The sequence below is a fragment of the Cricetulus griseus genome, chromosome 6, assembly GCF_003668045.3.
Source record: "Cricetulus griseus strain 17A/GY chromosome 6, alternate assembly CriGri-PICRH-1.0, whole genome shotgun sequence".
NCBI lineage: Eukaryota > Metazoa > Chordata > Mammalia > Rodentia > Cricetidae > Cricetulus > Cricetulus griseus.
The window spans coordinates 149,592,762-149,617,114 of NC_048599.1; the positions used below are offsets into that span (position 1 = coordinate 149,592,762).

The 24,353-nt window shown below is 47.5% G+C and overlaps 1 protein-coding gene across 1 annotated transcript; it reads left to right on the plus strand.

Annotated features, from left to right (window-relative positions):
- Positions 1-11,495: 11,495 nt before the first annotated feature.
- On the plus strand, positions 11,496-24,327 carry LOC113836516 (basic salivary proline-rich protein 3-like). Its single transcript, XM_027423609.1, has 4 exons — positions 11,496-11,554; positions 11,599-12,159; positions 23,584-23,713; positions 24,187-24,327. The coding sequence occupies exons 1-4, from the start codon at positions 11,496-11,498 to the stop codon at positions 24,325-24,327; spliced, it is 891 nt and encodes a 296-aa protein (XP_027279410.1).
- The last annotated feature ends 26 nt before the right edge of the window (positions 24,328-24,353 follow it).

Here is a 24,353-nt window from a genome sequence, read left to right on the forward strand (position 1 = left end):
GGATTACAGTTTCAGAGGTTCAGTCCATTGTCATCATGGCAGAAAACATAGTGCTGGAGAAGGAGCTGAGAGTTCTACATCTTGATCCTCAGAGAAAGGAAGTGAACTGTGAGCATAGGAATCCTCAAAGCTCACCCAACACTGACACACTTCCTCCAAAAAAGTCATACCTACTCCAACAAGGCCAGACCTAATAGTGCCATTCCCTTTGGGGGCCCTTGTTTCAAATCAGTACACCATGTAAAGGCAGAAGAAGAGAACCAATTCCAAAAGTTACCCCATGCCTCCCATGTGTGCATCATGACGTTAACACCTCCACAACATCTTTTAATTTAAAAACAAATGAAAGAAGCAAACCATCAGTGCATAAACAAATAAATGTACCAAATGACATCCATGAGAAGTATTTTGAAGTGAATAAAATAGGGAATGGGATAAAGAAGAGATGACCTGAAGGGCCAGACCCAGAAAAAGTGGACAAGTACCTACAGGCAGGGTTCTGTAGACTGTGGGGAGCAATGGGTTTTCATCATTACCTACCTATGCAAGTCACTGTTGACCATCCATCCACTGCTCACTAGCATACTCAATTGGCCTGTCAGTTATCAATCCTCTTCTGAGTACAAGTACTGGGGGAAAAGGTGAGTAAGACACAGTTCCCACACTCACAAGGTCCATTGCCAAGTGACTGGACATAAAGTAGGTGTACACATTTAAGTAGGTACAAAGGTACAAGCAGAGTAATATTAAGGACACCGAGAACTCAGTACAGGGAATGTTTGATTCTATGAAGGAGGACAGGGAATATTTCCAAGAACACATGATGTGTAGTCTGTGCCTTGAAGCACTGAGCATAGCACAGACACACCGAGGTGCTTAGTATGAATATGTTAAAGAAAGGAGAGCCTGGAGGTACTCTTTAGTCAGTAATCCATGAAGCCCTGGTTCACTCACCATTACTAGATAAACCAGCCTGGGTGATTACACACACCTATAATCCCAGGACACAGAGGCAAGAGAATAGACAGGAGTTCAGTGTCAGCCTCAGCTACAAAGAGTTCCCACCAAACCAACGCTACATAAAGCCCTGTCAAAGAAAAAAATAGTAAGTCTTTATCCTAACACTTTGGAGGATGAGGTAGGAGACTCTAAAGTTCAAGACTAGGGGCCAAGAAGATGGCTTATTGGGTAAAAGTGCCTACCTCCCAAACATGGTGGTCTAAATTGAATCTTTAGAACCTACATGGTGGAAGGAAAGAACCAACTCCCTCAATTTATCCTCTGACTTCTACATGTGCACTTGGCATGTGTGTGACTCCACACATCCCCCAAAATACACAGAAAGAAAGAAAGGAAGGGAGAGAGAGAGAGAGAGAGAGAGAGAGAGAGAGAGAGAGAGAGAGAGAGAGAGAGAGACAGATATGGTGGCACATGCTTTTAATAGCAGCATTTGGGAGCCAGAAGCAGAGTTCCAGGCCAGCCTGAGCTACATGGTAAGTCCAAGTCAGCCAGACTTACACAGTGAGACCCTTTCTCAAAAAAAATATTTGACTTTATATATACATACACATATATAAAATTCAAGCTCAAGGCCAATCTGGATTACTTAGAAAGTTTGAGGCCAGCCTGAGCTACATGTTAGCTCATTCATTCAACCAGGCACAGGGAAGTGTTATGTTATGTCCTTCCAACACATTGACCTCTCTTCTGGCCCTGTCTCTCTTTCTTTCCTACTGTCACACTTTCAGTCTTTGTTCTTTCTATCAGATCATTCATTCATCAGCAAACATCTCTTGAGACTTCTTTGTGCTGGGTGTTGTGAGCAGGGATGGTTGCACCAAGGTAGATGAGACTTGGCACCTGGTCTTAGTAAGTTCAGAGTCTAAATAACAATGTAGACACGTAACACACTGCAACATGAAAGGGCACACACGCATATGCATACATGTGCACTGGAGTTTTCCAATTAAAAGTGATGTAACCAGTTTCTCTACATACTGAAGAATGGACTAGAGGCTGGGGCCCTTGGGCACAGGGCTTCGAACCCAGCTACTTGGGAAGCTGAAACAGGAAGGTCAAAAGTTCAAGGACATTCTGGAATAAAAAATTCAGTGTTAGTCTGGACAACATAGTGAAACCCTGTTTCAGAAAGTTAAAAAAGGGAGGTGAGAGGGTTAGAGAGATAGTTTAGTGGTTAAGAGCACAGTCTGCTCTTCCAAAGGGCCTGAGTTCAGTTTCTAGTGCCCAGTGTCAGGTGGTTCATAATCTCCCATAACTCCAGTTCTGGAGAGCCAATACATCTGGTCTTTATGGGCACCTGCATACATACACAAACCTACACACAGGCACACACAAATATATACATAATTTTATTTTTTTCATTTGTTGAGACATGGTTTCTCTATGTAGCTTTGTAGACCAGGCTGGCCTAAAACTCACCGAGATCCACCTGCCTCTACCTCCTGAGTGCTGGGATTAAAGGCATGGGCCACCACTGCCCAGCTTACCTACATAATTTTAAAGATTTTTTTAAAGGCGAACTGAGGGTACAGGCAATGGTAGAGCACTTGCCTAGCATGTGTGAGACCCTGGGTTTACTCCCCAGCAACATCCAAAAGAGGGGGGAAAAGACTGCACCAGTTGTATAAAGCAGAAAGGACAGTGTGTATGGGCAAGGTGAATGGGGCCAATAGCCCATGGTTCCCCAAAATGCAAAGCTCTCAGCAGGGGTCGGCTGAGACACTCACACCCAATCATAAAGCAGCTTCAGAACTACCTTAAGGGATCTGGATGTCCCAATGTCATTAGGCAGTTGCTTAACAGAGGTTTATGGGTAGAGGGGAGGGTAGAGGCCTGTAGGAAGTGCCAGGCCACCAGTTCCAGCCAGATGACTTTGACAAATGATGTACCCTGCACCTCAGTTTCTTCACCTATGATATGGGGCTGACAATGGTGTATGCCTCATAGTGTGGCAAAGGGAGATACTTCAAGCCATAGGGGTTAAGGAAAGCTCCTTGTAAGGAAACATCGCAGAAGGTAAAGCTTGGGGTGACAGATGTGATTATTACGAACTAAGTGTGACACCACAGAGGACTAGAGAGATGTTAAGTGTATGTACAGTTCTGGAAGGAACTGTCACATTGTCCCTCAAAACTGGGCCCAGTGTGTCTTCAATTTACCCAGAAGCCCTCACCTCTCTGTGAGCTGGAGGACAGACCATCCCAGTGATGGGAAGGAAGTCTCCCTAAGCATCTCAGCCATAAACCTTGGACCAGGGATAGGCATCTTTGATGTGCAGCTATAAAGGCTGGGACAGCCACATCCCAACCCATTTCCAATGATGTCTTTAATAAAAGGATCTTGGAGTACCCAGCTGTGTCTGTAAGGTCTCAAAGGCCAGTATTGGGTGAGCCTGTTTAATGTAGCCACAGAACAGATTTAGAACTTAAAGTGGCCACACCCAAGTCAAGAAGGATTTTTCTTAAGCAATGATGTTTAAGCTGGAGCCCGAGGCCTGAAGAGTGAATAGGCAGCCAAGATGGTGGTGGGTTCAGAGAGGAGACTCAAATGCAAAGGCTGGGTGAGAAAGAGCATGTGGCTGGCAAAGCTGGAGGTTGAAGTGCAGAGGATGGAGGAGATGATACTGGAGGGAAGGCAGGGGTAACTTCATGATGGGCTTTATCAGAATAGTCAACATAAAGATCTGTAATGACTCAGTGATCAGGTTTGGTTTCCAGCACCCATATGGAAGCTCATGGTCCCAGATGATCTGATGTCATCTTCTGGCCTCTATGGGCACCGGGCATGCATGTGGCACATAAACATTTATGTAAGCAAAATTACACATAAAATTAACTAATTAATTAAAAAATAGTAAGGTGGAGAATAATTGAGGAAGACACCAACATCAATCTCTGGCCTGTTTGTACATACAACACACACACACACACACACACACACAATCATTTAATGAAATTTGACTTAGATTTAGAACAGAATTTCCAGTGATTTCTCAAGTGACCTTAAAGATACTTCTGTCATTTTGTGCTATGTGCTTATGTGGAGCAGTGTTCTCAGCACCAACAATTATAAAATCAAAATATCAATCAACTCTGAAAAACGTTGAAAATGCTTTGCATCCTGCAGTATCAAATATTCGACTACAAATTGATTCTTTAAGTAAAAATAATCAGGCATATTCATAGATGCAATTTTGATTTTTTCTTTAATAAATGATAAAATTACATATGTATCAAAGAACTGTTTTAAAATGAATGTCTTATGGTTTATTATCAGTTGATGTTAGACTTATACACACCTAGGTATATATCTATATATACCTGGGATCCCATATCAATTTCTTGGGTGAGGGTCACTGAGTTAGTTCAGTGGGTAAAGATGCTTGCTGTCAAGCCCAAGCACAAGCCTTGAGATCAGACATATCTGGTCCTGAAGCCTGACTTTGGCAACTGCCAGTTTTCAAGTTTAAGAATCCCACCAGTCCTCCACAACCTCAGCTTCCTTACCTATGAAAGGGAGCAGTCACCAACTCTTGAGTAGAAAAGCTGAGCTGGCCAGGAGGTGGTGGTGCACACCTTTAATCCCAGCACTCAAGAGGCAGAAGCAGGCGGATCTCTATGAGTTCAAGGTCTACAGAGGGGTTCCAGTACATCCAGGGCTACACAGAGAAACCCTGTCTCAGAAAACCAAAAAGAAAAAAAGAAAGGAAAGAAAAGCTGAATTGATGCATGAGATCTCTGAGCTCTTTGCCTGGCTCAGAGCAAATGTCAGTGAGTTCACCTATCATGCCCATGGTCAAAAGCTGGCCATGCACACAAAGACTTAGGGAAGTGGAGACTTCTCACCCAGAGGTGGAGAACATACAGGGCACTTCTGAACAGGGTTTCTTTCAGAGGCCTGGCTGAGAACACTGAAGATTTAGATTGGCCAAACCAAACTCTTCCCCTCCCTAAAGTCTATTTTCACTTAAATTTTCTATTCTTATGAGCTGTCAAGATGGGTCAAGGAGTGAGGCTAGAAGCTGGAAAACCCCAGAAGGCAAATTCACTGCACTGGTTTTTGGGAACTGGTGGCCATTGCCCATGCTAATTGTGATTGATCAAATATGATACCCCTGCCCCCCCACCCCCACCAAAGAAAGTGGAATCTGTGAATTCTTAATCATTGGGAAAAGAGTCATAGCAGATATAATTACATTAAGACCTTGAGATAGGATCCACCTGGATTACACAAGCAAATCATAAGGCAACCTTGTCAGAGATGGCCACAGATGCAGGGTGTGAATACCCTGTGAGTATGGGAACAGAAATAGAAGCTATCCAGGCACAAGCTACACCGGGAGACCTCCAGAAGCTAACAGAGGAATTATTTTTAAAGAACCCTCTCCAAGTGGATCTCTGTGAGTTTGAGACCAGCCTGATCTACAGAGTGAGTTCCAGGACAGTCAGGGCTACACAGAAAAATTCTTGTCTCAAAATACAACAAACAAACAAACAAACAAACAAAGGAGCCCTCTCTAGAGGCTAGGGACATAGGGTAGAGTGCTTGGCTAGCATGCACAAAAATTCTTGTGTTCAATTCCCAGCATCCCATATACTGGGCATGGTAACACATGCCTGTAATATCAGAGCTCAGGAACCAGAGGTAAGAAGGATAAAAAGTTCAAGGTTTAACACCTGAAGCATAGCAAGTCAGAGGCCAGGCTGTCAAAATTAAATTGGTAAACCTCTCCCTGGACACTGGGTGGTGGTGGGGAGTGAGACAGGAGGATCTCAAGTTCCAGACCATCTTGAGCTACATAGAACCAAGAGCAGGAAGTGTAGCTCAGTGGTAGATTTTTGAGCTCCAACACGCCCCCCCCCAACCCACACCAAAAAAAGAAGGGAGGACAAGAGGAAATAGCTCTCCTCCGGGAAATGAAGTTGTAGCAAAGCCCTGGGCTTGTGCCCTAGTGGGGGGGGGGGCATTTGGACACACCCCAAACAGGAAAAATTTATTCCCATGTTTTGAGCCCCACATTGTGGTGATAAGCTATGATATTATCCAGCTCTGCCTACTCTTTGTCATAAGCCCTCTTTGGAGTGGCCTCACTGCCTCAAAGCTTGCTCTTCTAGGCCCCCATGCCTAACTGTGTCTGCCAGAGCCATGTTACCAAAACACACGATTGTGTCACATTCTTGTCTGAAGCCTGCACTCTGTTCCAAGTGACAGAAAACCTAACCCAAACTGGCTTGAACAAAAAGGAATTTATTGGCTTGTGAAACCAAAAGGGCTAGGGCCTAAGGCTCCCTTCATCTTGGCTGGATCTAGAGCTCAAACGATGTCACTGGGGCTCCTTGTGCTTCTTTGAGCTATCTTCTCTGGTGCTGTCTTTGGTCTCAGAATCCCCATGGTCCTGAAATGGTGACAGCAGCCCCAAAGCCTAAATTCTGTCACATTAGAGACCCGCAGAAAGGATTAAAGATCTCTCACAGATCCTCAAGCAAAATCCCTGGATCAGCTCCTATTGGGTGGAATTACCATCCCTCCTCCAATCACTGTAACCGCTGGAGTGAGATGCACTGATTGGCTTACATCTGGGTCACAGGTTTCCTCCTGTATCATGGAGAACTTAGCTCTACCAAAAGCATGTGTACTGAGGGAAGAGGGGAGGGAAGGAGTAAAGCTTGACACAAAGCCTCATCTTTCACTTTTAAGCATAGAAAATGTGTTGGAAAAAACACTAAAAATGTTAACAATGAAGCTTAAAAATAATCAACAGTGTCTCCCTCGATGTTCCCTGATGTTTTTCAATGGCCCCTGCCAAAGGGAGGAGATACAAGTCCTTGGTTTCTACTCAACCTCCCAAGCATGTTCCTCTGCCTTTGCCCACGTTTTTTTTTCCTCCTCCTTCCCTTCACCCCTATCTAATTAATTCTGACTTCTTCAAGAATTTACTCAACAGGAGTATTCATCTCCCATTCCGTGCCTCAAAACAGCTATTATTATTCTTAACTTGTTGGACTGGAACATGAATTCACTTAACTGTATTTAACAAACATATAAATCCTATTCTAAGAACGGAACACCATTCTGAGCCCTTACAAACATAAACTCTTTTAAGCTGGACCTGGAGGCATATGCCTATAACCCTGTATTCAGGAGGGGGAGAAAGGATTGTATGATGCCAGACTGAGCTATATAGCAAGCCCCCATAAAATAAATAAATAAATAAATAATCCTTATGTTAAACACATGCAGTCAGTTCTGCTATTAAATGTGAGGTAAAGATGAAGAGACTGGGGCACAGAGACATTATAGCTAATTAATCAGTGCATTTCCCATAAAAAGCCCAGGGCTAAGCACAAGGTAGATAGTTTTTAAAAAACACATATCTTAGGGCTTGGGTGTGGTTCAATGGTAGAATACTGCCTAGCACGTACAAGACCCAAGGTCTGATCCCAGAACAACACAAAACCAAAAATTTTAATGTTTTCCAGGTTGCCTCTCTTAGCCATTTCCAATCTCATGGAGGTGTCCAAATCTTCAGGGTTTCACACTTCACAAGGTAGCTCATCTTCCCGGGCTTCCGGGACTGAAAATCGGCCAATGGACAAGAACATTGGCCGCAAGCTGGCCTCTCTGGCTCTGCTTCTAAGACCACATGCCCTGAGGAAGAGGCCTCAATATGGATCTGTTAGTCTGGGAGATTTATGAGCCTCAGTGACACCAGGTGGCCACCTGCCTCTTCCACTCTGGGCTCCTTACCTTCCCCCAGGGTTTCAAAGCCCTATCCCTACAGTTACATGCCTTCCAGAACTCCTGAGGATTCTGGAATTCTGAGACTTCCTGCACATTACCTATGTTCGCCTCCATTTCTGCAGAGCCACCTGCTTCTCCCTTCCTCACCCCCTGGAGGAGGGGCTGCCTCAATTTTCCTTCTTCATGGTCCCTTACTATCTTCATTTCTCTTTCTGCTAGGCCCTTTTCTACCTCCCCTTCTCTACTGCATCCTCTGGGGTATGTCTATATTTATGTCCTTGGCATAGCTGTTATCTGTCTTCCAGTCCAATTTGCTCCATTCTTGGTGGTCTGGTGTATCCAGGAATGGTATGTTATGTATGATGTGCTACCTGGTATGTCCAGGAGTGGGCCTATGATCTCTTGCTACTTAACAGGAGGAGAGAACACTTCTGTGGCAGGGTAGCTTCAGAGCATTCCACCAATGACATCCATCCTAAGAGCTACCCACTGGTCCCCATTGCTCCTTGGAGCCCCTTTGCCCAACTCAGGGGGCAAGAACCCTCAGGGCCACATGAGCAGGGTGTCTGTCTGCTGCCCCAAGGACCAGGTCTCTGTGGCTTCTCTTAATGAACCAGCCTTCAGTGACACATTCATTATTCCTGTTCAGTCGCTCCGAGTCAAAACTGATTAGTTACACTTACCGTTGCAAAGATGTAATGATTTTATTGTTTATCTTCAATTTATTTTGATTAACATCTCCGTTCTTTTCATTGCAAGTGCAATTAGGTGCAATCTAACAGCGACTACTTTAATTTTGTTGAAATTAAGATGAATAAGTGACGGCTTATGGTGCTTTGTTTAACAAATAAATCATAGTTAAGAGGAGTATATTAGTAATAAATGAAAAAAAAAAAGACAGCGTAATTAAAATGCACGGAGCCAGCCTCTTGATGTACTTCCAAAAACCAAATCTGGATTCCAAAAATCAGAAGGAGCCGAGGGTTAGAAAGACCCTTGCTGCCTCTGGATATGGCGATCAGAGGATGACAGACGGTTTTGAAGCTGCTGCTGAGTGTAAAGCAGGCAGAATATTATGGTCCTCCTGAGAAGGTCCCAATTTGTCACCGGGGGAACCTGAGAAGAAGCAGATGTGGGCCGGGCGGAGAGGCCTCATCACCCCCTAAGAGACCAGGGGCTGTCCACAGCCTGATTCTCTTCCGGAGACTACTTCAAGCAGGGTACAGATGCCCGTCCCTATCTGTGTGTATGGGGAGGGCCAGGTCGCCCAGCCTGGGGAGTCCCTCGCCAAGCCCAGACCCCAGGGCAAGTCAGCTCTCCTCCCCGCTGGGCTGAGAGGGACTTCCCCATCTCTTGATTTGGAAACAAAGTGCAGAAAGTCAGCCCTGGAAAGTTTCCCCGTACGAAGTTTAAAAGCGATTGTGCCGAAGAGGCCGGCTTTGAAGCAGCTCGCAGGGGCCCCTCGGCAGGCTCCTGCGAGTCAGAGGGCCGGCTTTGCCTCAGATCCGCCGTGCCTGCCTCCGCAGGGCTGGGAAATGGGAATTGTTTTTAAGTTGAAAAATTACTTGCGGAGCTGACTCCTTTACCACCGCCTTTCTTTTGTTCTCAGCTGTCTCCTTCTTCACTCTGCCTTCTCTCTCTCTCTGCTTCTTCCTTTTAGCGAAAAAGAGCCAGTCTGCCTGGGTTCAAACCCTAGTACAGGCCACTCAGGACTCTTGGTCAGGGGAGCTCACCTTTCTGGACCCTAGCAGTTTGTCAGAAAAGGGAAGGTAACCGTGCCCACGAGGCGGGATGCTGTGAAGGCTGGCAGAGGTTACTGCACGAAGTTCAGGACACCTACTTACCTGGCACTGAGGAAGAGCTCCCATGTGCTCTAAAGTCCTGTCTACCGGCCGCTGGCTACTTCTTCATAGACAAATCTCCACCTCCGTGGCTCATTTGAGTCCTCCTTCCTTTTCAGCCCTCTGCATTGAAGCTTTATTTTGTTCCCATCCTCTCAGTATGTGTTACTGAGTGTTTGCCTTTTGCCGGGCATGGCACCACACCCTGGGGGTGTAGTATGTAAATCATTTCAAGGCAGGCCTACCCTCAGAGAACTTAGAGTCTCAAGCACTCGGTGAGACTCCCTCAAACTGGTCATTGATGTCCTATGTTCCAAAGTGTCTATGATTGTTTTGAGAGGGCAGGAACAATACCCAACATGTAGCCTGTCACACAGCGGATGATCCCTAGCCACTGTTTGTTCAATACAGCTCATGTGTGCCTGACATGATGACACAGAGAACTAACCAAGGATATATTCTCTTAGGAAGATCACTTAGGTAAAGAAAGAGAAGACACTTTGAGATAAAGTGGTGGAGGACAAAAAAGACCAAAAGCAAATGGTATGTCTTGCTGGACCTGGCTTCTTCCAGTTCAGAAACAGGAAACTAGGACTGAAGTTGGTTGGAGATTAGTATTAATATGGGCAGTTGCCCCCACTGAGGTTCAGATTCCTACATAAGAACCATAGGACCGGCCCCCTCAGCCTGGACCACCTCTCCAAGTCGCAGGCTCCTCACACACAAGGCTTTCCAGCCATGGCCATGGTATTTCTGCCTCTCACCCATAGCTTTAGCATCTAGCAGACTGCATCCCCTGTTCTCCCCCTCAGGGAGCTTTAATGACCACACCTTGAGAAAGTTCTTCCTGGTCCCAGCCTCCTTCAAGATCAGTTCCCCAGGATACTTGGTCCCATCACACTCATTCTGCTGTCACAATATGTATCCCTGCACTCCAGTTGGCCTCCCTAGTTAGGAGCCAGTGCATACATGCAGAAACCACACCTGCCTTGGGAGTTGTCACCCTTCTACAGAACCTAAATAAAAGCTAGGGCAGAATGGAAACCTTCCATAGACTGGCACATTAGACAAACCACAAATAATCTAACTCATAACACCAAAAAAGAAAAGTGGTGATTGTTTCTGTTTCCTAGATGAGGAAACAAGCTTGGATGGTGTGGTCTGACCAAGCAAGTCATCTTGAACTCATGTCTGTTTGACTCTGAAGACCATACCATCTAGGAGGAACCTCTTGGTGTTTAAAAGCCAATCATAGGGCCTGGTAAGAAAGAACCAGCAGGTGACACAGCCTGGGATATCAGACCCAGCTTTGAGGTGTACCCAACCAAAATCTGGAACAGGCGTTAAGAAACCACAGTTGTGATTCAGGAGGGGCTTTGGAGACTCCAGAAGAAAACCCTTGACGTTCCCTGCTAAATTGGTCTGGGATGCCCAGGTGGCCGAGCAGCTGCCAAGGTGGCTGCTGGATTTGCTAACGTGTGAGGTTCAGGAGGGGATCCAGAGCCACTGGCACATCCTACTTCCATACCTTGCTTCACACCCCCTCCTTGTTTATTAGCTTGTATTAAAGATAATGAAACTGCAACTAAGGGGTTGGGGTGACTTGTCCGAGGTCCCAAGGCAGGGAAATGACTTGGGTTGAATTCTGGGAACCTCTGTTCCAAACAGGGACAGGAAAGAACAGTCTATCTTTCCGAGCAGAGGGAGAAAGGGGTAACGAGTTGGGGGTGGGGGGCGTAGAAATGGGAGGGAGGGAGAAAATGGTGAGAATGAGAGAGGAGAGAGGGGTAAGAGAGGCAGCCCCACCTTGGGAAAGAGAGGTGCAGCCAGGAAGAGCTGGGGACACAGGGAGGGTTCCAGGGAGGACAGGAGACGAAGAGATAGACACCCGGGATGGATGGAGACAGAGGGAGGCGGGCCAAACCAAACCGGGAGCAGGGCCAGCGAAGCCGGTGACTGGGCGGGGGGGGGGGGACGGCTGCGGGAGGGGGAGCAGGAGCCCAGCAGGCGCGGGACGCGGCGGCGGGGCGCCCAGGCCAGGACGCTGCGGCGCTATCTCCTCTTCGCGCTCCCGCCGGCCCGGCCGCCCCCGCCCGCACCCGCAGCTTAATGACCGCGGCCAGTCCGAGCTCACTCGAGGCGGCCGTCAGCTGGCAGCGCGGGACTCGCGGGGACAGAGCGCCGCATCCAGGGTGGCAGCTCCCGGGGCTCCGCGGGCCCTGATTGATTTGTCAGCCCAGGCGAGTCAGCCAGTCCGATTGCTGCTGCGCGGCCCGGGCTCCCGGGCCGGCCCCTCAGGCTGGAGCGCCCCGCCGGCCCCAGGAGGGAGCCCCTCGTCCCCCGGCCCGCTCCCCGGCGCCCCTCCCAGGCCCCCTGCGGGCATCGCCAGGCCCCAGGGCTGCCCTCAGCCCGATCCCCCCCTTTGGGCACCGTGCCAGCCCCGCCACTGCTCGCCCTGCTGCTGCCCCCCAGTCCTGCACCGCCGCCCCCAGCGCCCTGGCCCTGGCCCGGGGCTGCCCGCAGAGCTGGCCACACCCGCTGCCGAGGGCTCACCAAGGTAAGAGGCACGGGTTCGGGAGGATTGCGTGCAGGGCGCTGGGCTGGGCCACCGCGGGCACCCTCAGGTCGGCACAGACGCTTCGGCAGCCACCCAGCCCGGAACCTTCGAGGGTGGGTGATAGTTACCAGTCTTCCAGTCCTGGGAGTGAAGGGTCTGGCTTTAGTGTCTATCTCTTTTAAGGAATTCTCTTCCTCTCTCACTATCTTTTCTCGGTCTCTGAACTCACCATTTCCTGGTGTCTCTTTAGAGAAATCACCCCCTTTTCTTCTCTTTCCCTAAGCAAGAAGCAGGTCTCTATTCCTCTTCCCAAACAAGCCCATTTTCTCTCCTTCCCAGTTTAGAAAGGTTTGTTCCCTATTTTTCACTCCTCAATTTAGAAAGAATTTCTCTCTGCCCACAATTTACAACCGTCTCAGTCAGCAGCACCCTCCATGCTGTAGGCTAGACGCTCTTTTCTGTTACCCCTTTACCCCACTTAATTAGATGAGCTGTTCAGAGTCTTTAACTCGGGACAGGGGAGCGGGTGTTTTTCTGGTGTGGGGGCAATGCAGAGAGACTTTTCACTCAAAGCCAGGTACCAGCCATCCATCTCTGCCAGAACGAGACAGCTGCCCAGTCTCAGTCAGGTGCACGAGAGCGTTTGCTTCCAGGGGGCAAGAAGGAAAGATTTTTACCCTCAAACAAAGAATTAAGCCCAAGGGAGTATGTTCTAACACCTTCCAAGGGGGTAGCCTCTCAACCTCTGGACGGGGGCTACACCTAGCTTCCCTCCTGCACCCCTTAACTTTAAAGTAGTTTAATGAACACACAGAGAGAAATCTTTTTTTTTTTTTTTTTCACTGCGTGGTGAGCAGTCTACAAAGAGAAATAGGAAAGGAGGGAGAGAGCCTTATCTCTGATCCCCGCAATTAGTTCCCTGGGATGAGGGGGGGCAACCCTGGAGCCTCAGTTCTTCAGACACAAAAGCATTTAGATCGCTTTAGACCGGTTAATCCTGAGTCTGGCTCGGGTCTCTTTTGTTTCCCAACTCCATTGTGGGTTTTGTGCAGTTTCTCTGTGTTCGAGTGATTGACTAGCCAATGGATGGTAATTATCCAAATGTCCCCTCTGTCCTTTGACTGACTTCTCTGTATTATGGGCAACTGTCATGCATTCTGTCATTCCATATCATATTACACGTATTATCATATGAAGTTCTCCCCCTCCTTTAAAGGAGGGATCCTCGGCCCAGATGCTGCTGCTTTTAGAAGAAAGGGCCCCCGAATAATTTGTGCTGGGCACAGTTTGCAATACAGAGCAGGGGACTCTGGAGATGGGAGGTTCTGCAGGTAATTTTTTTTCCAGACTGGGGGTAGGGGTGGTCTCTGGAGTTGGGGTTCTAAGAATTTGTGCTGGAAACTTGGAGCAGGTTTGCCAGATGTATTCTTTGGGTCACATCCCTATAGAGTGATTTGAATGGATCTGTGGGTTCCTTTATGGAGAAACTTGGTAACAGTTTTCTGAGCCCTGAATATGAGAAAATTCTACACAAATGGTTTTGGAGTAACTAGTTCATAATGGCGCATGCTCAGGAAACCAGCCCTTAGGATCCTGTGGCCCCTTACAGGACAAGTCCTTGGACTCTTGCCCCAGTTTGCTGCCAAACAGATTGAGGGTGGAAGAACCACCCTCAATTTCAAACCACTGCATGCTGATGCTAAAACTTTGAGAAGGGACCAGTTTTTCTTGCAATGCTTTAGCATAGTAAACTTAGTGCCCCTTGGTGCAATTGTGTGTGCCATCACTTAAGAGGAAAGCAGGATTTATAACAAGGAGGATTTGCACACAGAGACTCTGGGGTCCTCTGAATCTGTGGGCAGGACTAAGCTTTTCTTCTGCTAAAATGTGAAAAAGTGTTTTATTATTGCAATGGATATGAAGTGCTGCCCAGATGTACAGCCTTGCAGTTAATTACCTTGTTCTTCATCAAATATATGAGCAATAAATTCTCCAGGAAGGAGCTCTCTCTCTCTCTCTCTCTCTCTCTCTCTCTCTCTCTCTCTCTCTGTGTGTGTGTGTGTGTGTGTGTGTGTGTGAGAGAGAGAGAGAGAGAGAGAGTGTGTGTGTGTGTGAGTGTGTGTGTGTGTGTGTATGTGTGCAAGTGGATGGATAGATGAATGCAAAAGAGAGAGCAACTCATATTCTTTTTTAAGATCATGGAAAGAGACATACTATTTTGTGGGAAGCTTGATATATACTACCAAAAATGCTTTGAATTTTTAGTGATCAAATATACATGATCAAGCTGTGCATGTTAGAGTGTGAGGTGTGCTGACGGTCAATGGCTATTGATCAGGCTGTTAAGTATTTCTGCTCAGTTTTAGAAATATAGATAGATCCCAGATGATTTAAAGAATTGGGTAACTAAGAAACTAACATTCGGTTTCGTTCGCAAAGGGAAATGGCTAGTCAATTGAATAATATCCCTACCGTTGCTTAACACCCAGGTGAAAAGACAATAGAAAAAGAAAACCTTAGAAAATGGGAATTTCACTAGCAAACATGTTCAAGAATGAAGTAAAAATATTCCAGATATCATAATTGGTGTCTGCCCAGAGCAATCACTTTAACCTGACCCAGCCTTGTTCACAGGCTTAGAGTTTACATTTGTCTGCTTATCCAGTCATCTGTCTGTTTTACACACACACACACACACACACACACACACACACACACACACACACACACACAATTTTGCAACCAGTTTTGACCCGCAGTGAAGCACATTGAAGAAATGGTGAGGGAACCATTTCTGGGGGTAGGATCTAAAGTCCTCCACACCTTCTGCTTAGGAACCAAGCTAAATGGCCACATGTATTTCACCAATTAATTAATTTATCATTAATCTAAAGACCTATTTAGAAAGGTGTGGAGGGATGGAGGATAGATATTTAAAGATAATTTCTAATTGGTTTGGAAAAATTTAGTCCATGACACCCAGGTCCCCCTTTTTTCCTCTTTCATTCTCTTTCTCCTGCTCTCCTCCTCCCTTTCTTTCCTATGTCTTTCTCTCATTTTGCCTTCTAGAAATTAAAAGTGGACTTGAGAGGAAGGAGTTGTTTTGCATCAAACACGTAGGGAGAGGAGAAGGGAGTGAAAATGAACTCTTAAATTTTATTGTTATATAGCAATTTTATTTATAACCATCCAATTAGCTGTTTTGTAAAAGAATCATATTTAGGAAAATGAGCTCTCACTCAGACTGGAAAGCTTAAGCATACAGACAGGATTGATAGTTGGGACTTGTTTTCATACCTTAAAAAGACAGAGTGTAGATTTTTAGATTATTTTTTTCTGTCTGCAAAATATTCTTTTCCAGCTATGTACCCCTCACCAGAGGAGCTCAGACATCCCTATTGACAAACCCCCTCTTGAGATGGAACCAAAATTGCTCTCTCTCTCTCTCTCTCTCTCTCTCTCTCTCTCTCTCTCTCTCACTCAAAAAAAAAAAAAAAGTTGATCCACCCTGAAATGGATGAATCAGCCCTGATTGGGTGGACATGCCCTTTCACCTCATTGTGTCTGACCTATCACTTAATTAATCTCTCCCAGATGCAGAGCTGCTGACAATACCAATGATAAAGCAGTATTTGGAACAAAGCAGGAAGCTTTTAAAAGAAAGAACCACAGTGAGGTTTGAGGCTCTTAAAGATGTGTAAATCATCATCTTTGGATTTGAATGTCAGAAAGGGTCCTAAGTTTGCAAGAAACTTCCTGTTCCTTTCTTTAGCCACTGATACCTTCGCAGGCCCATCCTCTGCCTCTCTCCTCTCTGCTTCGGCCTGACTTTCTTCTGCCTCTCCCTTTCTCTGTATCTATGACTGGTTTCTTGAAAATTGTCCTTTGCTTCTTAGCCTTGTCGTAGGCTCTTCACATCCTTTTTACGCCATTAGGGCTATCAAGGTGGTCAGCTTCAGAGGCTTTGAGTGACAAAATATTGACTCCATTGGCTAGTACCTATGAACATTTGTGCTGGAGGCACCTTGGTGACATACAGAGGATAGTTTGTTAATTAAACAACTTGCTAATTGCTGTTTGAACTACTATATAGAGAAGAAACAGGTTTATAAAAGATGACAATTTGAGGAATTCTTTTTTTTTTTTTTTTTTGCTGAAAAGGTTTTCATAAACGGGTCCTGGAAATAGCTGCTTTGACTCATCATCAACTCTTCAACTGAGCTTCAGTTATTGGTAATATATGGTCCGGGACCCTTAGTGGTGTGTGTGGGGGGGTGCTGACTGATGGGAAAGCTTTGTTGGATCTGGTGCAGGTGGCACTGTTTAATAAGCATGGGAAGAGTGGATAATGTACTGCTTGCAAAGAGAAGTAAATGCAAAATAGATCACTCTAATTATGGCTGCCCCCAGAAATGGAGATGTAAGCTGAACCGGTCAACTGATGAGGGAAGTTTCAAACAGACCCAATTGTCCACTGCCTTTTATTTTTCCTTCTTTTTTTTTTCTTACTCACTTTTGAGTGTGACACAGTGGTTTGAAAGTCAATTTGGATGAGCTCATCTAACCCCAAACAAGCACAAATTAAAAATTTGATTCTGCCGACCTATCAATGTCCGCCTTAACTGTCTAGGACCCCTTTATCGAGGGTCAGCTTAGGTGCTAATATTGGGCCCTCTGAACATTTCTTCCTACCAGAGATCCTCATAAGCTCATTGAAACTAGTTTTCATATTTCACTGTAAAATGTCAGAGATTTTGTTTTTGTTTTGTTTGAATCTTTTTATGCTTGAAAAATGAGTCTATAGGAAATCAAAGTGTGAATACTTAAGCAAACAGAATTTCCCATATACATGCAAGGGCTCTAATGATTTCCATTCATGCAAAGATAATAAATGGGACATTGGTTGTTTTAATTAATGGAAGAATAAAAAAATGCTGGGGGTGTGCCTAGGGGCTGGGCTTCAGCTGAAGAGTCCATGGGAAATGACTCATTCCTCACCTAAAGAGACAATGACAACTTCTCTGGACAGCTAATCAGAACTGGGCAAAGTTGGGCTGGGGATGGGGAAGGGTCTTGCTAAGAGCTCTGGACAAGATGATAATTGTATTAGCCATTTTCTCTCCCAAACTCATTTTCCAGTTGGAAAAATGCCTGGGCCCACCCTAAAGAGAGTGTATGGACTTCTAAGGAAGGTGCAATTTGGGTTGAAGCCTAGTATGATCTGTGATCTGTAAAACCATGTCAAAGCTGGAGGGTCCAAAGCAGTGTCCCTTAGCTAGGAGACAGAAAGGATGTGGTTGAATGGGTATGCTAAGTGCAGGATGGCTTGTACAGCAGCAGAAGTGTCAGCAAGTAGTTACAGTCTCTTGGGCTTTGAAGGGGGATCCAGGGAGAAAACCAGGCCCAGAATCTTGAGGCAAAACCTCTTTCTGATCTATGGAAATATTTACCAAACCCACCTTCAGGCTAGTGAGCCATGGCTGGGCACCCGAATCTATTAATGCTGGTGTATGTGAAGCTCATAAAAGATTTATAGAGAAACTTGTGTTCAAAATGGAGTTTAGGGTGCCTTGCATTCTGAAAGGGAGGAAGGGATGGATGCCTTTGAATAAAGAAAGGCTGGGGGTAAAAATTTCTAGTATTAAGCCTGTGAAATTAGAAGAGATGCCAGCCACCTGGTGCTATATCTACCTCCTCCCCCATGGTCACCATCCCTACTTTATCCAGCAGAGTTCTCCTGATTTTTAAACAACTTTGGTTCCCTATGTAAGAAAATTTATTTCTCGGTCTGTCTGTCTCTCTTTCTCCCTGAAAGACTTGCAGAGCAGGGGTTAACGAAATGTCTTTTCTAGAACTGGTTGTTATTCTGGACTGGATTAAAAAGAACTGAGCCTCTAGGTATAAGATAGAGTTGGAGCACATGAAATCAAAGGTCTCTTGTTGCAATATTCACTTTCCTTTTTATTCCAGAGCAGTGTATACCGTTTCGTGAAAATTAGCTGAAGAGGGGGAGAATGCAATTAGCTATTGTGTATTTTGTTGCAATTATTCTTTAGGAATAATTTGATCTGACAGATTTATATGGTTGGCAAAGTGATTTGAGGAAGGCCCAGATACAAACTTTCCACACCCTAACCAATAACGGCAAATTGTTTTTTTTTTTTTTTTTTTTTTTTTTTTTTTTTTTTTTTTGCTGAAGGTGAGCAATCTGTGACCTCGAATTCCTATTTCTCTTACCAATTCCCAGCAATAAAATTGAACATTTTGTCACCACTTTGAGAAACACTGCCAAACACCTTAAAACACATGTCACATGCCAGCAGCCCCTCATTTTCCTCCTCCGGGAGTTTCTACATCTGGAACCATAATCACAGATAAAAACCTTGACAAAATTGCATCTGAGCACATTCCTCTCCACTGTCCTTACATTCTCATAACATTTAATACAATATTAATACTTGCTACCAAAAGACGGGTGGAGGAAAAGGCTGCCATCCTTCATGATTCCTGATGCATCATGTTCAAACCTGAAATTCACACTTCGTGTTTCATTTTAAGTTCAGTGCATTTAACACACACTCACACTCACACACACTCACACTCACACACACACACACAGAGAGAGAGAGAGAGAGAGAGAGAGAGAGGAGAGAGGAGAGAGAGAGGAGAGAGAGAGAGAGAGAGAGAGAGAGAGAGAGAGAGGAGAGAGGAGAGAGAGAGAGAGAACCCTAGTTAGTTCCCCAACCTTCTTAACTGCTGTCCAAGCAGTTTCGGAATTGTTCAGATCACTATAGGGAGAAGAGGAGCAGGAATTGGGCTCCTATCTGCTTGTCATGGGTCAAGCTACTTCTCTGTTCTAGTGTCACAGACATGGGGCTCCTTTTGGAAATAATGAAGGTCCCACTTACTTACATTGCCAATACTGGTGACCTGCAGATCTCTGTATGGTATGACCAAAGCAGTGAGTGGATTTCATAGAGAAAGAGTCATGCCTTAGCAGATTTGTGGCTGCAGACAACTCGCCCATCAATATAAAGCAGTCCCCTTTTCCCCAGAACAAGGCTGCAAGCCTGGGGATGGAGGACATTGAAGGTACTGGGCTTTTCTACTATCCCTGTGACCCTCACCCCACCTTTTCCTGGTGCTGCCTCCTCTCCACATTCCTTTGCCCAGTGTGTGTGTGTGGGGGGGGGGGATAATAACTTCATTTCTCTGTTCTATAAGCAAGAAGCAGAGATTAGAAAGAAGGCAAAAGTGCAGGGAAGTGTCCCCCAAAGGGGTCTCCTGGGGGCACGTGGGAGTAACCTGAAGACTGATTTTCAGATGCTTATGGCTTTGTTCAGTTGGTGCTCTCAAAACAGACCTCTTCCCTCTTGAAATATAAGCATCCAGGTTTTTGGAATGAGTAATCAGTAACAGGAGAGAGACAGAGACAGAGACAGAGACAGAGAGAGAGAGAGAGAGAGAGAGAGAGAGAGAGAGAGAGAGAGAGATTTCCTGAGCAAGACCCACTTTAGTTAGCAAGGAGTGTAATTTGCTAAATGGTACAAGCAAGTACAGAGAAGTTATGCTTTACACAGGGGACGGGGTCAACAGCGGTGGGCCACTGGCCCTGTGACTGCAGCCAACAGCTTTAAGAAAACAGTTCTTTCTGCAGCGAGGCTGAGAAGAAATGTTGGCATAGCCTCTTTCTCCCCCACAGTTGTTATTCGAGAGGTCTCCGGAACCCTAAACCCCCAGCTCCATCCTCAGAGCTTGAGATGATCCTTTGGTAGTAACCTAGCCGGGAGTCCTAGGCAGGAGAGTCTGCCCCCCCCCCAGGAGGGCGGGGGAGCGTTTCCCCTGCTCGGAGCCCTTCCGGATGTCTCCCCAGTCCGAGGTTTGTTCTATTTGCCTTTCCCTCCGAGGAGACTCCAAAGGCTGCAGAAATCTGGGCGCCTGCTCGCTCGCTTGTCAAAAAGCAAACTGTCTTCACATACTCCAAGAGTAACATCCCTGCCTAGGAAGAGGAAGGAAAGAGGCAAAATAAATAAAACCAGTTAATGTTGTAGTTAACTTGCAAATCAAGTAAATCTGTTGGTGCCGTATTTGAGAAATAAACCACGAGAGCGTCACAGCAAACACACACTTCTGAACGTCTTCATTTTGATTTAATGGTATATCAGCGTCAACTATCGCTTCCTCTGCTGGTACACTCGGCCTGATGCCGCGGGAGGAGGGTGCCCATGTTTATCACCGAGTGAGATGACTAATTACACCTTGTCAATCACCGGCTATGAAGACATAAAACCAGCGCGCACAATGAAATAGTTGCCTGCAGCGTCAATTAGTTGGCGATTCCGAGGGTATTTGCGCGGCCCTGCTTTGGCCGTCTCTAATAACGGGACGGAGCACCGAGAACAGCTAGCAGATCAATCACACTGGTTCCGCTGAGGCCCGCGCCCTCCTCCTCCCCTTCTTCCCTCCTTGGGCCTGGCCTCACTTTCTCCCAGCGCAGGGTGCTTCCTCCCTCTCTGGCCCCGGCTCGGTGGCGCCGCCAGCCCCGGGAGCCCCGGGAAGTTTGCGCGCGGTATCTCCGCAGCCGGCAGCCGGCAGTCCTGCAGCCTTTAGGGAACGCTGGGGCTGGTGGCCCTTTTGTTGGAGAAGGCGTGGAAGGAGAGCTTTTGTTCTGAGTTAGTCACGGTGGCCGGCTGGAGGCTGCTACCTCATTATGCGCCGGGTCTGCTAGTCTGCCGGGAAGCAGATGGTGGGGAAGTAGGCAGCGGAGACAGTGGCCAGACCTGAATCCCGTTCACCTGTCACCTTCCACAAAATGCAGGGTACCGGGAGCTGAGGATGCTTTCCCCCTGACCGGAGAAGGGGGTTGAGGGGCGTCCCTTCCATGCCTCTGTGAATGTCCCAGGTACCTGTCCTTGCCTGATTCGCCCCACCCCACCCCCTGCCTCTCCCTTGGCTGCAGCTCCTCCTCGAACTGTGTAAATGTCACTCACGTGTCAGGATCTGTGTTTACAGCCTGTTCCTCGCCTTGCTAAGTCTCCAAGGACAAGGCAAAGCAGTTGCGCGACGTCCCCCAATGATTAGCAAAGTTAGCCGCCTCTGAACTCAGGGCCGGGGTGCCCAGATGCCGTCCCGCTGCGGGAGATGCGCTTGAGCCTCTAACTGACGTTTTTTCGCGTCTAAGCCGGATGCGGAGGGATAAATAGAGAAGCTCCTTGGGTGGCGATCCCAACGGCCCGGGGAGTTCAGGCCAAGGATTGATGGGGACTGCCGGTCAAAGAGGTGGGTACCGAATGGTATACATCTCTTTATGGATATAGTTCCTTGTCCCCTGGGTAGCTCTTAACAAGGGTCACTGAGTACCCCCTCCCAAGCTACGAAGCAGTCCCTTGAGTCCAGCCAGCACCGACGACGCACACTCCAAGCTTCTTACAAAAGAGTTTCCTACCCTTTCAGCGACATCCTGAGGAACCCAGATTCACTTTTCATTTCTGACTTTCTTTGAAATAGGTGTCCCAGATATCCTAGAATAACGTACCTCTAAATTCCTAGAGGTGACCATGAACCAGGGTCTTATGCAGGCACTGAATTTGACTGTCCGTGTGAATATGATCATTCCTGTCTTTAGATGGACGAGATTGATCATCTTTCCCTCGTTAGGGCTTTGGTTTGTTTGCTTTTGTTGTTGTTTATTTTTTATTTTGAGACAGGGTTGCTTTAGAACCTGTTCTGGACCGGGCTGGCCTTGAACTCATGGCGATCCGCTTGCTTCTGCCTTCAGAGTGCTGGGATTAAAGGCGTGCACCACCAGCGCCTGGTTTAAGTTAGGGCATCTTTATGCCTAAGTACATGCAAACAAATAACTTGAAGAGTTTTTGCAAATATGTCTGATAGGAGCTCAGAGAAGATTAAGTAGGCTCCCCTGAGCACACAAATGTTGGTGTGGGTTGTTAAGATGCCTCCTTTGATATGATGTGCACTTGTAGGCACCCCCTGTACATTAGTGCTGCTGGCTGTGGTTTTGCCTACAAAGTTAAATTCGTGTTGGTTGTATTTTTGCCAAAAGAGATGAACTTGAGCATTTTCACACGTGGACACAAACTTGGGCACCACAAGTGTAACACATATTCATGGGCAGAAGTTTTGTACAATATGTTGGACGTGTGGTTTCATGCTGCCCCAACTGTGTGCCCTGTGAGATAAACTGCAGAGGTCCTGGCTTCCCTTTGGTTGTGCCAGGTGGACAGACTGATATTTCAGACTACACTTTTACAGCCACCCCCCCCCTTAGTAGAGAATTAAAGTTACTTGCAAATTAACCCAGAAGAGTATCTGTTACTGACTTGCCCCCCCCCCCTCAAAACTACTTTTTACTTTTGGATCTCTGGTCAGATGACACCTGGCCATTGCCCTGGGTTCAGCTAAGAGACTTTGTCTGGGCTGGAGGTTGGGATTTGCTGGGCAGACCATGTTATTGCTGATCCTTGTGCAACCAGGTGTCTGGATGGACCCAGATACCATAGGGTGTGTGTGTGAAGGGGGTGCTAGTGACATGGAGTACCCCATAGAAAGAAAATGGCCCTGTGGTCTTTAAGAACTGCCAAGTGTATCCCAGAGCAAGAAGATTTTGAATAGGAAAGGAAAAAGAGGGAGCAATTAAGGAATTTGCTGAGTGCCTACTATGATCCAGGCATTTACCATTCATTTCTGTCTTTCATCACACCCAAACACCCAAAAGGATGGGACCTTCTTGTTTTCCACTGAGAAAGCTCAACAGGGTAAAAGAGGTTGAGCCACTTTCTTGGGGTCACACTGCACATACGTGGGAGAGCTATGGACTCCTTGCTTCTTTTTCTCACTTCGTAAAGATCTGCTTTCCTCCACGCTTCCAGATTGGAGAGGCTTGGGATAAATCCAGGAGCAACACGCGTGAGGGTATAGTCCCTAGCTCGCTTGGAGCAAGGATATGCTGGCTGGCCCTCTATCTGTGGGAGTCATTGCTCTGCCCCCCCCGCCCCGTTTTTTAAGCCTGGTCCCCAGGAGGCCTGTGCCTATGTGGGAGAGCAGCGTCCAAGACCAAAGCCGAGCTGGGCGGGAAGCAGCCTAAGTCTCTCTAAACTGTTTTCTGTGCCCATCTTCTTTGCCCCTCCACCCCAGGTTCCAGAGGCAAAAGGGGAGAATGGAGATCTCCTGAAGCATCTTTTGGCTGTGCTTTCTTAAGATAGAGACGGCAGGAAAGGTTTACTTTTCCTTCCAGAAGAAACACGGGAAACTGTTTGCAGCTTAGAAACTACAAACCCCGCGCTCTCCCTTCTCCCTCCCTCTCGCCTCCTCCTCCAACTTCGCCCACCAGCTCCCACCACCTCCTCTCTCCGTTCCTCTCCTCCTCTAGCCTTTCCCCTCCCTCTGGGTCTCCCGCCTTCCCAGAGCACGCGCTGCCAAGGCCCGGGGCGCCGGGCGGCCAATGGCACGGCGGCAGGACGTGATGTCAGGCGCGGCTGTAGAAAAGGCGCGGAGGCTTGCGCTGGCGCGGACTGCAGAACCAAGGCTGAGCCCGGCGCGCGCTTGAAGAGCGTAGAGCGCGGCTGGGCCGTCGGCCCGCGCGGCTCCTCCTCCCCCCCACTCTGCTCCTCCTCCTTTTTCTCCTCCTCCTTTTTCTCCTCCTCCTCCTCCGCCTCCTCCTCTTCCTCCTCCTCCTCTTCAATTCTCCCGGTGGCTCAGCTCAGCTCGCAGGCTTCGCCTAGACCCCTACTCCAGTTCGCCTTTGGTTGGGAACACACCCCGAGGGGAAAGAGACATTCAGGCATCTGGGCCGCCCCGAGCACCTGGCTGTTTCTGGGTAAACCCCGACGGCAGCCGCCGCCGCCTGGGGCAGAGTTTGTGCCCCTGATTTGCGCCCTGGGCGCCGGAGCCTAGTGAGCGATGCCCGCGGCGTAAAAGCGCCCTCAGCGGGCGGCGACCTCTGCCCTGGTCTCCCGCCCTCACCTCACCCTCTGCCCTTGTGACCCTGGCTTCGGCGCCGCCGCCCAGGCGCCCCACGATGTAGCTGCCCCCACGCCTCGGCGGGAGGCGTCCTGGCCCGCGGGGGCCCGGGGCCCGGAGCCTGGCCTGGGGGTGCAGCCGAGCTCGGGCGGGGCCGGGGCCGCGGTGGCGATGCACCGGGCCGGTTAACGCCGGGAGCGCCAGGCAGCTGAGGC

What these genes read in the sequence shown, in the direction of transcription:
- LOC113836516 (XM_027423609.1), top strand. Translation starts at nt 11,496, where the DNA reads ATGGATGGAGACAGAGGGAGGCGGGCCAAACCAAACCGGGAGCAGGGC. An exon ending in GAGCAGGGCCAGCGAAGCCG is followed by an intron (nt 11,555 to 11,598) that starts GTGACTGGGCGG and finishes GAGGGGGAGCAG; the next exon opens with GAGCCCAGCAGGCGCGGGAC. An exon ending in GCTGCCGAGGGCTCACCAAG is followed by an intron (nt 12,160 to 23,583) that starts GTAAGAGGCACG and finishes CCGCCTTCCCAG; the next exon opens with AGCACGCGCTGCCAAGGCCC.